Source organism: Tetrao urogallus (genome assembly GCF_951394365.1).
Source record: "Tetrao urogallus genome assembly, chromosome: 1".
In the NCBI taxonomy this organism is placed as follows: Eukaryota; Metazoa; Chordata; class Aves; order Galliformes; family Phasianidae; genus Tetrao; species Tetrao urogallus.
Window position 1 is genome coordinate 116,628,004 of NC_136813.1, and position 18,713 is coordinate 116,646,716.

The following is an 18,713-nucleotide window of genomic DNA, read 5'->3' on the forward strand; positions in this document are numbered from 1 at the left end:
CTGTCATGAAATATCAGTTCAGTCAGATCACATTTTTTCTACTTAGATCCCAGATTCATTTCTAATGAATCCCAGATCCCAGATACGTTTCTTGCACAGTTTCCTAGCCAGGTTCACTGAGAGCACAAAAGCAGACTTATCAGCCTTGCTTTATATTCTTTCAGGCTGGCCGTTCTCAGCTGGGATCTACCCAGTGTGAAAACCAGTATTAATTACCTCTCAGTAGTATTTTTTTTTGCCTGATATGTATTATGATGTCTGAAGTGGGAAATGAAGAATGAAGAACGAATGGAATTTGGTACCATTGACAAGTACTTGTTGAAGAACATACATGAGGAACCTGTAAGGTTTTGTCTCAAAACACACAACCCACGCTCTGTGGTGGGGTTGTGGTTAGAGAGCCTTATCGAAGGCTGTGCCTAGGTTACATATCCTTAATCTCCAAAACAGAGCACACATAGAGACAAGATCAAATTAAAATCAGGCACCCTATGGGGGTGCTCCACCTGGTTGACCAGCTGAGACCTCAGAAAATGCCTCCTACACATTTCTGGAAAGTTCTTGGACCTAAGCAGAGCATGTGTGAACAATGACACCATCCCTTAAGAATCCAGAGCTGCTGGCTCTATAAAAGCACCTACTGGGAGAGGCCCCACATCAACCTTTCACTTTTGGATAAAAGAACTGAAGATTCCATCACTGGATCCTTAGGTAGTCAACACATATATATCTATATCATATTACCTCTTCCTCTTTTTCTTTATTTTCCTACCTATCTATCTATCTATCTATCTGTCTGTCTGTCTGTCTGTCTTTCATACCAAGCAGATGCACCAAGCCTTGTACGATTTTCACTGTCACTGAATTTGCCTGGTTTTGCTCCTACATGTGGTCGTATTACTTTTTTTGCATAGTTTTACTATCTTTTTGACTCCTATCAAGGACAAAAAAAGATTTTTTTTTTCTACTCAGCTTTGGATAGAAACAGATTTTGTCTGTTTAGAAAAAAAGAAAACTTCAATTTTTCGCACTTTGGGTAACAGAAGGGTGAAACAGCTGCTTATTCCAATACTCAGCTATAGTTTGGGGTCAAATTTTCAAACTGAATTTCAGCTGAGGACTTCTGGGAGTAGGAGTTATTTTTTCCTGCTATTTTGGAAAGAAGAAGAAAATATCATGTGCATAAAGTAACCCTGGCTTACTAACCTTTTACAGGAGCAGATGTGAATGAGAACTGTTCCGCCAAACCTAACAATTCTAAGCCCTTACAACCCTTCCAATGTTGCTTGTGAACAGCAATTAACCTACAGTAAATAATGTATTTGAAATTAGCTTCTAATTAAACATAACACTTCTTCAGACATCTATGCTTTTTTGTGTGTTTTTTTTTTTTTTAATGAATTTAGAATTTGCTTTTTTTTTTTTTCCCCTTTCTTTTTTATCTGTGTCAACAGAAGGATAAAATCATTCCCTTAATTTTTCATTATTTCTTGATTGGTGTATTTTTGGGTGTTTTCAAATCTTTGACACATATAGGTCAGACCAGTTAATTAAATCTGTTGTTCTGGTTTGCTTGCAAATCATAACAAAATTAGTCATTATGGAATTGATCAGTACCTCTTTGTACAAAAGGTAAATTGAATAATACTTAGTAACAGTACACAGATTTGGCAGAGGGGATTCCCAGGTATTTTGACATAAATGTTTTTTAATAGGTAAAAATGTGTTGCAGTCACCAAGAAGACAACAGCTGTACAGCACAATCTTTAGCACAGAGGAAATCTGCTTTTTGTCAAATTACTTCTGCTGATGAACAAGGAGAGACATGATTAGCCGGTGTTTGCAGACAAGGCATCACTGCACTTCCCTCTGTGCAACTCTGCCAACTTCAGTGCCATGAACGTAGTCTATAGAATTGTAGAATCATAGAATGGTTTGGGATAGAAGGAACTTATTTAGTTCCAACCACCCTGCTATAGGCAAGGACACCTCACACAGGTTGCTCAAAGCTCCATCCAGCCTGGCCTTGAATGCTTCCAGGGAGAGGGCACACACAACCTCACTGGGCAACCTGTTCCAGAGTCTCACCACTTTCATAGTAAAGAATGTCTTTCTAATATCCAGTCTAAATCTATCCTCTTTCAGTTTAAAGCTATTTTCCCTTGACCTGTTGCTACATGCCCTTCTAAAAAGTCCCTCACCAGCTTGCCTGTTGACCCTCTGCAGGCACTGCAAAGTTGCTATAATGTCCCCCAAGAACGTTTTCTTCTCCAGGCTGAAAAACCCAAACTCTCTGCACCTGTTCTCATAGGGTTAGTGCTCCAGTCCTCTGATAATCTTCATGGCCCTTCTCTGTACCCACTTCAACTGCTTCATGTCCTTCTTTTGTTGGAGGCCCTGGACGCAGTACTCCAGGTGGGATCTCATGAGAGCAGAGTTAAGGGGCAGAATCACCTCCCTTGACCTGCTGGCCATGCTTCTCTTGATGCAACTCAGGATATGGTTGGTGTTCTGGGATGTAAGCACACATTGCTGGCTCATGTTCAGTGTTTCATCAACCAGCACCTCCAAATCAATCTCCTCATGGACTGCTCTTAAGCCAGTCTTGGCCCAGCTTGTATTTGTGCTTGAATTGCTCCAACCCAAGTGCAACACCTTGCACTTGGCCTTGTTGAACTTCATGAGGTTGGCATGGGCCCACCTCTCAAGCCTGTCCAGGTCCCTCTGGATTGCATCCCTTCTCTCTAGCATGTCAACTGCACTACTCAGCTTGGTGTCATCTGCAAACTTACTGGGCGTGCACTTGATCCCTGAGGAGCACCACTCATCACCAGTCTCCACTTGGATATTGAGCCGTAGACTGCAATCCTCCAATTTCATCAAATCCATTCTTCTCCAGTTTGTTAACAAGTATGTCGTGCAGGACGGAGTCAAATGCTCTGCACAAGTCCAGGTAGGTGACATCAGTTGCTCTTTCTTTACCCACTGATGCTGTAACTCCATCAGAAAAGGCCACCAAGTTTGTCAGGCATGATTCGTCCTTGATGAAGCCATGTTGGTTACCAGCAATCACCTCATCTTTATTTTCCATGTACCAGAATCTTATCTCTGCTTTCTAATGCATAGATTGCTCTATAAAACCAAACACTAAACGATTCATCAGTGTCAGTGAAAGCAGGGTCAATCACTCAGTATTATCTTCTCTGTAAATTCTTTATGCTTCCTTTAATGCTCCTTTAATTTAGGGAACTAACATTTAGAGGCTCATTGATTCTTGCTGCTGGGAGTTCATTCGTTATTGGTGATATGCTGTCTTCTGCCTGGAAGAAGCTGGTGAGAAGATGGGCATTTACAAAATAAGAAGTGGGTTGGAAAGGAGCAAACCCACATTTTTTTAAATGCCCTTAATTCCAGGGAAACAAAGAGGATCATAGAATCATAGAATGACCTGGATTGAAAAGGACCATAATGATCATCTAGTAGTTTTTAATGGTGTTAAGGTCAAAAGACTGCATTAAATAAATACATAACATTTGAAGAATATCTTTTGTTATGTCACCGTTAACATACACAGCATCACATGCAGCATACATATATTTTCAGAAGCGTCTGCAGAGACAAACAGCTGTGTATCTAGCTGCCTTTTGAGAGGGTACAATTCTCTTTATGAATTAAAGGAGAAAAATTGGTGATGCCAATCCAGATTCTCCAGCACACACTGCAGCACAGAATTCCAACAGAAATTGAAGCATCTGTGACTGATACATTATTCCCAAACAGCCTCACACTCATTTTCCCTATACCTGTATGATAGGAGAGTACAATCATCAGCGTGCAGGGGTGGACAAAAGGAAGGCCTGCTCTGTATGTCAGAAGTCTGTATTAAATTGACCTGTGTGTTCAGTAGTTTTGACCAATAAGAGTTCTTTTGAAATCCAGCTGAAAGGATAAAGCTGTGCTCCTTTATACTGTAAATACCCTAAGAGTCAAGTTTTGGCTATAGCTTCTGAATTTCATGGCTGTTTATCCTAACATGTTAGGTCCAGTATTAACATGACTAATCTGTCTGGTAGGATGACTTTTTAATGTCTCTTCTACACTTTGGAGATTTGCAACTCCTATAGCCCATCAAGGCAGACAAACAAATATCTTACATAAACAGTGAATATTTGAGTTACTTGACTGAAACAAGAATCTGTAACCAGAATAGCTGGGAGGCTTCTATTTCACACAGGGCTATGCTTTCTCACTTTGCCTTTTGTTCTGTACTTGTTAAGAGGCTTCTAAATAATTAAAATCCTTTTGCAAAAAATTTATGAAACATCTTCATAATAGAAGAGCAGATGACAAAATGCAACAAAATGCAAATAACAAGAAAACATACTTTTTTTTTTTTTTTTTTTTTTTTTGCAGGCTTGTGCTGTGATTTGGTCGTGGTATCTTTGTTTTTGTTACTGTTTTTTGTTTATCTGTATGCTTTTGTTCCAGAAAAAGAAGGCACTGATAAATGAATAGAAGATTTTTTAACAGAACCGTTGTTCAAACACAATCCAGCAGTGTTTACTTGGTAGTATATCTGAATGGAGCTAAATCCTTGTTGCTGGTTCTGGCAAAGAAATCAGAGCTTTTCCAGTCTGCAAATGGCAGAATACCAAAACATATGAGGCTGTGTTCCCAAATATAATAAGGAGTTTCTTTCATTAGTGAAAGATACTAGCAATATATAGGATTTACATTTCAAATTTTCTGTCTATTGAGTATAATTCTGTTACTAGAGGTGCTAGAAGTCAGAGAGATGAGTTTTTTTTGTTGTTGGTTTTTTTTTTTGTCTCTGTTTCTAATTTGTTTTGTGGCCTTAAGGCATGACAGTTCACATCTCTGTGCCTCAGTTTCCTCAACTGCAGGTTGGAAACAAAAAGAGCTACCTCTCTGGGCTGTTGTGGGGTTGAATATATCAGTATTTTTGAAATGACTGAGGCTATCATATAGAACTTCTCTTCATCATGGAAGAGCTATTAAGGCACATGCAAGATGAGAAGGTAATCCAAAACAGCCAGCAGGGTTTCATCAAGAACAGATCATTCCTGACCAATCTGGAGGTGGGCTTTTATGAGGGAATGACAACTTCAGTGGACAAAGGAAGGGCAACTGATGTCATCCACCTGGACTTGTGCAAGGCATTTGACATGCACCACATCCTCTCTAAATTGGAAAAATATGAATTCGAAGGGTGATGAATAAAGAGTCTGTTGCAAGATCACAGCCAGAGGGTTGGGGTCAATGGATCTATGCCCAGGTGGAGGCTGGTCACAAGTAGTGTGTCCCAGCGGTCAGTCTTGGGACCAGTGCTCTTCAACATCTTTATCAATGTCACGGACAGTGTGATCAAGTACACCACTCAGCAAACCAAGTGGTGCAGTTGATATGGCAGAAGGTAGAGATGTCATCCAGAGAGACCTTGGTAAACTTGAAAGGTGGGCCCATGTGAACATAATGAGGTTCAACAAGGCCAAGTACAAGGTGTTGCACTTGCGTTAAGGCAATCGTAAATATGCGTAGTGACTGGGAGAAGAACTCCCTGAGAGCAGCCCTGTGAAGAAGTACTTAGGGACCCTGGTTGACAAAAAGCTGGACACAAGCCAGCAGAGTGCGCTTGCAGCCTGGCAGGCTATATGACATCCTGGGCTGCATCAAAAGAAGAGTGGTCAGCAGGCAGGTGATTTTTCCCTCTACTCTGCCCTTGTGAGGCCCCATTTGGAGTACTGCATCCTGATCTGGGGCTCCCAGCTCAAAAAAGACATGGAGTTGCTGGAGAAGGTCCAGAGGAAGGACACAAAGATGATCAGAGGTTTGAAGCACCTCCCCTACAAAGACAGACTGAAGGAACTGAGTTTGTTCAGCTTGGAAAACAAAAGGCTCAAGGGAGACCTGATTGTGGCCTTCCAACACTTGAAGGGAGCTTATAAGCAGGAGGGGGACTGACTTTTTACATGATCTAAAAGTGATAGGACAACGGGGAATGGCTTTAAACTTTACTCAGAGGGTGGTGAGGCACTGTAGCAAATTGCCCAGAGAAGCTGTGGGTGCCCCATCCCTGAAGGTGTTCAAGTCCAGGTTGGTTGTGGCCCTGGATATCCTCATCTAGTGACTGGCAACCTCACTTATGACTGGAGGCTTGCAGCCAGATGATATTTAAGGTCCCTTCCAACCTAAACCTTTCTATGATTCTATGAAAAAGATGCTGCAATATCCAGCTCTTTCAGGAGAATATTGCCTAATTCCTGTAACAGTACTACCCCCAGACAAAAGCAGTTTTGGATTTCATATTGGCTGCTAGTAATAAAAATACCAGAGGACTTACAACATCCTCCTGAAGACTGGCAGCACATGCTGGGGCATCTGCTCTTCATTGTCAGTCACCCTCAGCAGCAGTGAGCTCACTAGTCACACTCTGTGACTCATCCTGGGGATGAATTTATCAGAGACTGAATGTTAGGAATGACTTGAAGAGTCTCCTTCTGGTAGTTTTATTTTTGTTTTAATCAGTGCTTCCCTTGTCTTGCACATGACTATTTTATGGGAGTGAAAATAATATAATTTGGGATCTGTTATGTTAGCTCAGATCTCCTTCATGGTGATGTTATGATGCACTAATGCTCCAAGCCATCTTTTTTCTTAGATATTCTCTGATCTCCTCTGATCCTGGAGGTTTACCTTAAATGAAAGCATCAGGAGAGAGGATCCCAACTGCAGTGACAGTGACCAAGTCAGTATTCTAATTACTCAACCTCTCTCAACTGAGTTTTTTACTTTATATCAGGCCTTGCTCCAATCCAATTTTTATCATCTTATTGGTATGACCCAGGAGAATAGAAGTGGACATCTTTGAGCACAGGCTAACAATTCACATATGAACCAGGCAAATCACATTTAGCAAATGCACTATTTCTTTCAGGAATGGCGCTGACACAAACTTGCAAACAGCATGGCAAGTACAAGGAATACAAATATCACTGGTGCTAAAAATCAAGGCAGAAAACAGCATCTATTTTGAATGATTTCAGCTGGTTGCATAAGCTTTGAGCAAATTTCTAGCCTTGTATAGCCCTGGAGTCATCACACCATTCTGTCCTACAGTCCTTATGGAGAATATGAACACAGAAACTGCTGCTGTGATCAGGCTCTGAGTTAACACAGTGCAGGATGAATTACTGCCTCTGTTAGATTTCAGTGTTTGCAACAAAAGCACACAGTGGCTGTACCTTGTACTCGGTGGGGAAAGAAATATACTACTAGACTTAGCAGGTTTTATCCCTGTGAGTTTCAGCGTTACAAACTTTGACTTCAGTGGTTAAAGCAATTTTCTGCAGGTGTAGCATGCAGAAGCAATGAACTGCAAGGTAAGAGGTGAAGGTCACATCCTGATTAGGATGGAGCTAATTTTTATCACAGCAGTTTGTATGGTGCTGCATTTTAGATTTGTTACCAAAACAATGCTGATAATACGTTTTAGCTTGTGCTAAAGAATGTTTGCAGTGTCAAGTCTTTCCCTCAAGTAAACAGATTTCAGAGGGCTGGAAAGGGATACAGGGCAGACAACATGAACTAACCAAAGAGATATTTCATACCACATAACACCATGCTTAGTAACAAAAAGGAAGAGGGACTTTCAGGCAGTTAATCTTCTGCTTGGGAGCATACCAGGCATGTCCATCCACAGTAAGTGGTGAGTGATTTGTTTTCTCTTCTTCTACTTCTTATTTAATAATTTTTATTTCAACTTTGATCTCAAGTTCTACTCATTTTTACTCTTCCTCTGTCCCACCAAGGGTGGTGGTGGTGGACAAGTGTAGGAGAACCTGTTTGGCATTTAGCTGCCTGCTGAGGTTAACCCGCAATAAGCACATTGACTGTCTTGGCCAGTGGCACCTGCACAAACTCACAGGTGACACCATAGCTGGAAAGCCATACTCCAGAGCCTGACTTGGCCTGGCCTGGCTGCTGGGGAGGATGGGAAAGACGGGGGAAGCTTGTGTGCCTCTCTCACCATTACCTCGTGTGCTACATGTGACCAACCTGGAGAGGCTATGCTAAGGGAAAACATTACCTGCTTGGCTTACTCACTTCCAGCAGGGCTATTTTCCTCTTGGCACGCAAATATCCATAAGGATATGTCCAGAGAGGTTGTGTAGTCTCCCTCTTTGGAATATTCAGACACCACCTGGTCACAGTCCTGGGCAGACAGCTCTATTTGTCCCTGCTTTAAGGTTAGATCAAACAACTCCCAGAGGTCCCCAACAACCTTGGCTGTTCTGTGATACCAGGATTCTATGAAAACAAACCTAGATTTGCTGTCATTGCAGTTCTACCTCTTAGCAAATCCCAGATTTCCTTATAGCTGATGGATGATGATAGGCCAGGGCCAATTTGGGCCATGGATGTGCCCAGCTCAGGGAGTGAGTATGGCTGGGCAAGGCAGTGGAAGTCTGGAGTCCAGCCCCGCTGCGACCTTGCAGCTGAAGATGTTAGTGGCTGTGGGGGTGACTTGGAGTCCTGGGTGGGTTGAGGGTAGGCACAGTAGCTAAGTCTGGTTGTGCCCTTGGGGCCCATCAGCTAGCTAGCTCTGCACAGATCCTAAAAATGGCAGAGAACGTCTCTGCACATCCAGTATATTCCTTAAGACTTTCTTACATGGTCTACATCTAAGTAAAGTTCACGAGTGGCATGGCAAGACACAGACAAGTGACAACAAAAAAATAAAAAAATAAAAAAATAAAAAATGGAGAGGTCTGACTTATAGACAGGATGGAAGAAGTCTAGAGTTCTACAAAAACATAGCAGCAAGAAGTTCTGACAAAGCAGCCCTGGTTAGTCAGGCTCTTTATTTACAAGCACACACGGTGATAAATACTACAGTCAATCACATTTTGGGCCAATCCTGTGATTTTCAAATGCATCTTTATTGACTGGTTGATTTAGCTTAAGTAGTATGAATTTTTAAAAGAACCTGCAGCTAATCAACACAAAAAAAGAACTACCGTCATTGTTTCGTACAGTGTTAGTCTAGCACAAAAACAAAAGTAAATGCCACAATCCAATTAAAAGAAATGTAAAGTAACTAATGTAAAGTGTTAATTCAAACGTCGCAAACAGCTGAGATAAGTCCCATTCTTTTTACTTATAAACCCAGCAGCAGGAGGGGAAAAGAGGTCTGAACACAAAAAAACACAACCCAGATACCAACTCTTTCTCTCTTACGTGTGCCTAAACACGTTACTTTGAGACAACACACAATCACATGCTTAGCGGCACACTATGTGAGCAAGTGGGACAGTGGCAAAGGGCTGTATACAATTTGCCTTTATCTTCTCTTTTACCCTAAAGAGCCTTCCGAGTCTATTCTCTACTTCAGAACGTTCAGAGCTTCCTAGAAGAGTAGACTGACGTGCATTTGCACCCCAAGGATGTTAAAGGAGTCTAACTGAAGGAGAGTGGTCCAGTAAAAGAGGAAGTTATGTAAACTTGCAGCAGATACAAGTCCTCCAAATGTATTTATTCCAGATGAACGTGATAGAACAACAAACCTGAAATTCAGGATGAAAAATGCCTGTAGAAACCCACCTATTTCATCCTTTATTCCCCCACTTCATCCTTTATTCCCCCGTTTTCTGTTTCCCCTTTATGACTACCTTGCCTGGATTCTTTGCTTCCTTTTCTTCCATTCATTTGCTACTTACTGTACCACACAGGCAGTGAGTCTCCTGCACTACAGTGCATCCCTGTCCTTCACACAGCTGTATTAATGACTCCTGCTTCACACCCCCAGCCTCATTTTCCATCTTCTCAGTGGACCAAATCAGAAAAGGCTGCAATCTGATTTCCTGTCTCCACAACCATAGAAGCACTCATCTTGATCTATCATTCCTGAGGAATGCAGAGAACTGGATTCTAACTTTTTCAGGTAAATACAGTAAATACCCTCAACTTATTTTGGACTCTGCCTGTCTCCTTCGTCTTTCTCGTCTTTTCCTCCCACTTGATCCACCCCCTAAATATAGGAATGCTTGCAATAATTCAGGTCCAGTTATTCTATCTTTAGATAAAACCTCTAAACATTCCTGAAAGTCAGCTCACTCACCAAACCACAGCCCCTCATCTGAGTTATGGCAATTATGGGAAAATCTGCTGTTTGTGCCACCAAGAAGTAACTGCTTTGGCATGACAGCGTAAGGTTTGCACAGGACAGCATCTATCTGGTAACTTCCATAGAATCATAAAATGTCCTGGGTTAGAAGAGACCTCAGGATCATCAAGCTCTAATTCCCCTGCCATAGGCAAGCTTGCCAACTGCTAGATCAAGCACTAGGACAGGTTGTCCAGGGCCTCACCCAGCCTGGCCTTGAACACCTCCAAGGGTGGGGCATACACAACACTGGCTTAAAATAAAGTAAAAAATGTCAACAAAAAAATAAAAATAAAAAAACCTACAGAGAATCTTTTCCCCTTCCCCTTCATGTCTAAAAGCACCTCTCGTGTCAAAGAGTGACACTGCTGTCCAATCACAAAAAGCAAAAGACACATGGGAGGGACTGATCTCTTCTGTTTGTGCAGATGGTGCAAGATCTGTACAGGGATGAGACATGGAAGGGAGGGCTAAACCCAAAAGATTTCTGCCAACTTCAAATCTGCAGAAGATTGGTGCAAGGACAACACTGGCGGATAATTTTCTGTGTTCACTAGTTACAAGACCACCCCTAGTTAACTGTATTAATGCACTGCTAGGGAGACTAAACTTAAATAGCAAGAAAAGCACTCTCACTTGTAGGTTAGCTAGAAACTGGAACAGACTATCTAAGCAGTCTCCAGAGTCTGCCTACATGACTGTCTCTAGGAATAAATTGGATGAATAGCTATGGACATGTTCGGTATACTCAATCCTGCCTCAATGCTGAAGTGGGCTAGTTGTTCTCCTGAGGTCCTTGTTTATGAGTTCAGCAGTTAGCTTCACTGAAAAGAACAAAAGAGTTGTCTCAAATTGTTCTGTCCAGAACATGCAATTAGAAGAACAATGGAAAAAAATATTCCTCCCTTCTTTCCCTCATCCTCTCCATCTCTGTATCTCACAGCTGAGTAGCTCCCAGCCCTCAGAGTTGGAGGCTGGGAGTAAAATGCATTCTAAAATGGTGGAAGCAACAGGAAATACAGTAGACTTGGTACACTTCACATATAGCAGCTAGAGTGAGGACTATCAGCACAGGACAGCCTTGTATGGTCAGGGTGAAATATTTCACAGCTTACTGAATGCTCATAGGTATGCAGCCCGTGCCATGGGTAAGGTGCGACAAGATCAGTGTACAGGTTCCAGGCATGCCTTCTGCATCCAATGGAAAGGTTACACATGAACAACCATTTCCCTCCTGTTCATTCACTCTCCAGGAGCTCCACTACACTGGCTTGTCTAGCAGCCTCCAGTACCAGCTAGCAACTTCCAGCTGCATAAGGGAAGAGTACAAACAGTGGATTCTCCCATTCCTCAACACAGAACCTCTTGTTAGCCTATCAGTTCACCATTTCATTTACAATACCCCCACCCTCCCGCCCCTCAACTTAAAAATAATGGTTATAATTAACACATGGAAGATGATGGCACTGTGCATGTGGTTAACTTCCAGTCCTCTTCCCCTCTTCTCAAGCATTCTTCTTCCTCCTCTTCAACACCCTCCCCCTATTCCCCAATCAGTTCCATCAGTCCATCTCGCCTGCATGCCTGGGGGACTGCTGCTCACTTGCCATAGACACTCTCATCACTGTAGGCCACGTAGAGAAAATAGTCCTCCTCGTGATTATCCTGCAAGGGCAGAAAAGAAAAAAGTATCAAACCACAGCCCCGTAGTTCTTCACTACATATGAGAAAATCCAACAAGGAAACCATTGTAGCAAAAAAGAGGCATAACCTTTCTGTTTACATTGATAGCTCCACATTTTCCTAAGAGAATATATACAGAAACTCCCTCTACTCACAGCTCAACCTCTAAATTTAGACACGTCATATTTTTGGATACACTGGATTTACTAGAAAAGATAGTGTGCTGTAAATATGCAACAGAAACAGCTCTGACTGTTGCAGGCTATGCAGCAGAATGTCAGCACTGACATAACCTTAAGATCAGGAGGAGTGACTTAGGAGTGCTCTAACATTAAAAACAATCTCTGCATACTTTGGTATTTGATAAATGTTGTTACATTTGTCATATTTCAGAACACCTTACTAAATGGCTGTGATACTAGTCCACTTTTATATAGGGGCAGTAAAACTGAGATGTTAAATGATTAAATGGATACAAAAAGTCTGCAGAATGCCAGAGAGTCTTGATCTCAGCTTTAGATAGTCAGATGTACTTATTTCTACATAGCCAGATTTGAGTAGTTAATCTTACATCTTCATTAGTCTACATATACAAATTATCCAGTCATTGTCAAAAAGTGCTAGGTCAAATAAGGCTTGCAGCACCAAACTGGAGCTCTTCTATTAAAAACCACTAGCACAGCCCAAGGAGAAATCAAGGAGAAATCAATCCAGGCTGCAAAGCAACCATGATATAATCAATGCCTATGTAACAGAGGAATGATGGGCACAGAATATGCCTTCAAAGTTAAGTAACACTGCTTAGTAGAAATATTAGCAAGCAATGTTCACAATGTCCTTATACAGTACAAGCTAGGAAAAAGTACTCCTGAACAAAGGTTTAGTATTCTTTCAAAATGTATTTATAGACATTTAGTTGCAGAGGGATACTGTGTTCTTTTACTGCTAAGAGAAAATTTCTTTTGTATTGAACAAGAAGAGAAAGATAGGTCAGACCTACCTCATACAGCTGACCCATGGTAGCACTCGTGGGAGGGATGGTATTATTGACAAAGAAGAATAGTGCATCCTCTGGCCTCAGGTGGATCCGCTTTCGGATTAAGAAGTAGAATTGCCCAACTGAAGAGAAACAGAGGAGAATGCCTCAGACACAAAGAGATTTTCCAACTAAGCATGGCTGTTTTCTTTCAAGAATGAAGTGATGGAAGTCACATACTGTATGTAAAAACTAGGGAAAATGGACAGTGTGGAAAATCAGGTAGGAACTTTATGACTGTAACAATATTAGCAGCCAATCCACACTGAGCTGACAGTTTCACAAGTTAATCAGTACTGCTTCAGACCACCACATTCTCTAAATCCATACCCCAGCTATTATGGTATGAATTGTTCTTCTGCAGGGATTAGTGGAAGACTTCTAACTTGCTTAAACGTTAAACTCTGTACATCAAAAACATGTTAGGAGAATTTTCACACTGTAAATGGGTTGCAGTTCCTGAAAACAAATTCCTTATTTATTTGAGCTATTCTGCATAAGAAAGTATTCTGCAATAAGTTACGTACTGCAATGAGAGGAAAAGAGGAGGAAAAAAAAAAAAAAAGAAAAAAAAAAGCTGCTCCTGTAACTTATTTATGTTCTCAAATGAAAACAAATGTAATCACACAAAAATGTTCATGAACACTCAGAAAAAAAATCATGGTCATGACTCCAACCACAGTAGTGGACAACAATGAGAATATTTCAAGAACTTGTCCTTTCCTGCAGCAAGTATACCTGAGTTACCTCATCAGTGACTGATGATTTCACCACTGCCTGTGATACACAATTCAGTCATTTTCACCACAGCTGGAAGTCACATTGACACACACGTATTATTTTAGTCACTGTGACACCTACAGTCTCAAAGAATTCTGCACGTTGTAATCTAGACTGTAAGATACATAGATACAATAAGTACAGCTGGGCAAACTGGGGTAGTGATAAAATGTTGAGTCCTGCCTGGATTTTTCATTTTTGGTGATGATCACATGAACTAAAGTCACTTAATAAGTCCATCTTAATGAAAATCAAGAACAGAGGCAGACTTTGTTACCTGTGAGGTCAGAAGGCACAAGATACTTCCTTTTGTCTAGATCAGGTACTCTGGCTTTTGGTGCTTTTTCCACAATTACCTGATGAGGTAGAAAGAGACAAGCTATGGGCATCATTAAAGAAAATGAACCAAAGAAATAGAAGTTGAAGAAGGCAATACCCTTCGAGAAAGCTGGTCCTACCAGGCCTTTAGAAATTCCTTTCATCCCTAACAAATACACAACATTAAAGAATAGATAGGTAAGAAGAAGACAGCAAATCATTGGCAATCTCTGTGCTGGGAGCTCAGGACTACAGCAGTAAGCACAACGAATAAAAAGTGGAAAGTGGAATAAGCATAAAAATAAACCATAATTGCCAAGGGAAAAATAATAATAATAATTTAAAAAAAATCAGGTCACCTTGATAGTCTTAAGGCAGGTTAATTTTGTATGAGGGAGCTACCAGGAGGCTACTACACAAATACAAGTAAATTGAGCTGTTTCCAAGTTACATTTCAACCTGCCTGACACAAAATCAGCTCCATTCCCAGTAGTCCCATATCCTAATTTCCACATTCACCCACAGTGATCTAGAATGAAGCAAAGAATTAAAAGAGAAGCTACAGCTTACTGAGGAAGGTTTCGTTTTTTTTTTTTTTCAAATTGCCAGTTCTTCAGTAGTTATCTTCTGCTCTGAAATTCATATCCCTTCAGGTTATTTCATAGAATCACAGAATGGCTTGGGTTGGAAGGGGCCTTTAAGATCATCTAGTTCCAACTCCCCTACTATAGGCAGGGACATCATACTAGACCAGGTTGCTCAAAGCTCTATCCAGCCTGGCCCTAAACACCTCCAGGGAGGGGCGCCCACAACCTCTCTGGGCAGACTGACCTGTTCCAGTGTTTTACCACTCTCACAGTAAAGAATTTCCTCCTAATACCTAGTTTAAATCTATCCTCTTCAGTTTAAAACCAGCTCCCCTCATCGTGTCGCCACATGCCCTTCTAAAATGTCCCTCTTCGGCTTTCCTGTAGGGCCCCTTCAGGTACTGGTAGAACACTACACAGGTCCCCCCAGAGCCTTTTCTTCTCCAGGCTGAAGAGCCCCAGAGAGCTTCTCTCATCCTGTCCTCACAGAGGAAGTGTTCAAGCCCTCTGATTGTGGCCCTCCTCTGGACCTGATCCAACAACTCGATGTTATTTCCCCTATTTAATATAGTTACACACATTTCTTTATTTGTATAAATACATAATGAATAAACAACACATTACCACCTGGACTTACAGAGACCTTTGGCACCAAATACTAATCCTCATTATACATTGACATAAGAAAGAATAAGCTCAGCAGCTTTGAGGTCAGAGAGGCGAAGAGATCTCCTGCTACATAGAACTTTATGTTACCAGAGCTAGGCAAAATGCTTCTCTCTGAAATAGGAACTATTCCAAGTGACTTGAATATAAAAAGGTTTGGAAATCTTTCCAAAGCTTGGTGATATGTTTCCATGGAAATACTGCGTGCATGTGGAAAGAAAATGCAGACACTGGTGGCAGTTGTTATTTTTTCCTTGTATGTATTTTTGATCAAGTAGAGAGATATGTCACATGGTTCAATCTACATTCTGCAGAAACCATTTTCAACCTTCTAAAAAAAGAAGTTCAATTTTCTGAACTTTCTAAACTTTGTAATTCTGCTAGAACCTGTGATTGTATACAGCCTATGTGAGACACTGTGAGACTAATTTCTAAGGACTCATGCTCCCAGCCCTTTGGCAACAAAAATCAGCAGCTGTGTCAGTTGTACAATAGAAAAGGCTGAACTGTCATGCTTTGTGCTTCCTCCTTCTTTAGGAGGAAAATGGTGTTGACACATCAATGAAACAGTATGCCAAAGGAAAAAAATGTGATGAGCTTTGTGTATTAACTTGGAAAAAGTGCCACACCAACCAAACTCTCCTCCTTCCAGATCCAAGTATCTGCAAAGCATATCACACAGTAGAGATGCTGGCTTGGACATCTTTGCGCTGCACTCCATTTAGATGCCTCCAACACAGCCAAAAGCCCTGAAAATTCTGTTTCTTTCTAAAACACATGTGTAGTTTGCTAGTGCAAGAACTTCAAGAACCTCAACTACTAGGCAACTGAGCTCTTTCAGATTAAGTCTGTGTTAGGACATGCATTTCCATACAAGATACAATTGGTAAGTATTGTGAAGGAAAGGCACAATCTCACTACACAGATGCAGGCTGACCAGCAAGAGTACTTTGCCTGTTTTCTTATCCTGAAATGCTACAAGGTAGTATTTAACAAATTGCAGCAGAAAAAAGCCTTTAATTTTTGCTTTCCATTTAGAAGACTGGTAAGCAGAACTGCTAGGTAGCAGCAGTGACAGGACCAAACTGACTCAAAAGGATGGCATTTAGCTTAGTCGCTAGACAAAGGAAGATAGAGGGTACCTTGATTTATGCCATGGCTATGAGGACAAGGTGAGTTTTGGGGATTCTAAACACCTAGAAAGGATTCAAATCAAATCATAAAGCTTGAGACAGATCTCCCTCTTACAAAGAGTCAGGGAAAAATGGAGGTGTTTTCCTAGACTATAACTGTAGTCAGTTTCCAGGTAGGTATCTCTTCTAAAGGTTACTTTGCACACAGAGTCAAATCTACAAAAACAATCCAAAGGCCAGACACATATTACCTTCATATCTCTTACTGCTGGGAGGTGACTCTGGTAACAATGGACTGGGGCAGAATGCTGAAATTGTCTAATTTCAGCAAAATGCTGAGATGTATCACGACACTGAAGCGTTGGCAGCCAAAGGGACACTGTTGTTAAGGATCATACTGCTGTGAAGGGCAGTGACAGAACTGATGTAAAAACCATTTGCTGCACTCATTTGTTCCACATGCAGCTCCAACAACAAGCCTCCCCCAACAATACACATCAGACCTCTCCAGGCAGTGTTCTCACTTTTCCTTAGCTGCAGCACACCTCACTCACTTTGATCCTGTTTTTGTCCATAACACTCTGCTAATGCCCCTCTGTCTTGATATTTCTACTTCCTGCCACACCAGGTCTGTTGCCGGGCTCTCCACATGGTTCTTCCAGTTACTTCTATCATGACCTGCTGCATAATCTGCCATGTCGACCCTCAGTTTACAGTTTGCCTCTCTCCTGACCAGCTGAGCCCTCTGAGGTCCTCATCTCAAAAGACAGAACTGCATACACTATGTGCTCAACCTGCTCTGATGTGCTAGGGGCCCCAAAAATGACTGGGTAAAACGTACCCAAATTCTGACTTTCAAGAACTTCTATCAACCCAGTTGTGGGCCTTTCTCAAAATGAAAAAATGGTCCCATCCTACAGGGAAAACCTAAGTTGTAACAGTTCTTTTGCACGCTGCATCTAGGACAGAACTCTCCCAGTGGGGTTGGAGAGAAAAGCTGTAAACCATTTATTAAAAGGGGACAAAAAAATAAAATAAAATAAAATAAAATAAAATAAAATAAAATAAAATAAAATAAAAACTAGTGTTACTATTTCTTTTGGCAATTATTGTTACAAATTATAAAGCCAGGAGTTTTCCACCAGGATTCCAGAGGGACCTAAGGATAAGGAAGGAAAGTTTAGCTAGAAGATGATCTTGTTTTCCAAATGATGTTTGTTGTTTTTTGTTTTTTGTTTTTTTTCCACAGGATGATTAAACAAGAGAGAAGTAAGACTGAGAATTATTATTTAGCATCCTTTTTTTTTTTTTTTTTTTTTTTTTTTTCTTTCACGCAAAGGAAAAGAACGGAGTACGACTATACTGAAGAGCAAGCTCTAAAAAAAGGCAAAAAATAAAAGGAAAACATTTGATTTAGGTCTTTTTTCTTACAAAGAACGCCTGTTTTACTCATTCATTGTTCTCCTCCATTTTCCCAGAGCAAGCTCCTTCCCCATCCGCCAGTCCCACGCACACAGGCTGCCATAATAAGATTAACAGCGTTCTTGCAGTCGAATTACTGCGGATGCCTGAAAAAAGACCCCCACACCCACCCACAGACCTTGGCGTAAAACAACGAATACGTTCGCACTAAAGAGAAAGCAGTCTGGAATTAATATCGAAACGTCAAAGTAATCATGTTTCCTAATCCCGTTTTTCTCAGAGAAAAGAAGCAAAGCAGCAGGCGGCAGCGACAAGGACAGCAAAGAATGGCGATGTCTGCACAGCTAGCCCGAGGGCAGCGCTCGTCCGGCACACTCACGGGGACTCTGTCGGGGTATTTCTTCCTGATTTTCTCCCCTTCTTTTTTCCTGTACTCGAACGGGTGGTCTTCCTTGTACTGGAACTTCATGATGCGACACCTCCGAGCCGGCCACCGCTCTCCCACCGTCACCTACGACTCAGCAAACCCAACGACACCCGCGCAGCTCACGCAAGCCGAGCCCAGCGGAGCGCAGCTCCGTGCCGTGCTGCTGCGTGATGTCACCGCGACGCGCCCTCCCCTTCCGCCGCGGCCGCCATTGCAGCGCGGTGCGGGCGCTTGCAGCCGGGGAGCGCGCCGCCCTCGTGCGTGTGTCTGTGGTGGGCGTTTGGCTTTACGTTGGGTTGCTGTGCGTTTCGGGTTTTTTTCGTGGTAACAATTTAAAAAGAACAGCAACAACAACAACAACAACAAAATCCGCAGAAACACAGCCGCCAAAATAAACGTGAAGTGCGTGACTCAGGGGTTATCCACGCAGCCGCGCGCCCGTCCTCACGCACCGACCTCCGAGGTGTCCCCGTGCGAG

The 18,713-nt window shown here is 41.8% G+C and overlaps 1 protein-coding gene across 1 annotated transcript; it reads right to left on the minus strand.

Moving 5' to 3' along the window:
- Nucleotides 1–11,782: 11,782 nt before the first annotated feature.
- GABARAPL1 (GABA type A receptor associated protein like 1) lies at nucleotides 11,783–18,277 on the minus strand (the record flags this gene model as incomplete). The annotated part of the gene is made up of 4 exons (XM_079541492.1): nucleotides 11,783–11,848; nucleotides 12,867–12,985; nucleotides 13,960–14,038; nucleotides 18,188–18,277. The coding sequence occupies 4 exons, from the start codon at nucleotides 18,275–18,277 to the stop codon at nucleotides 11,783–11,785; spliced, it is 354 nt and encodes a 117-aa protein (XP_079397618.1).
- Between the last annotated feature and the right edge of the window lie 436 nt (nucleotides 18,278–18,713).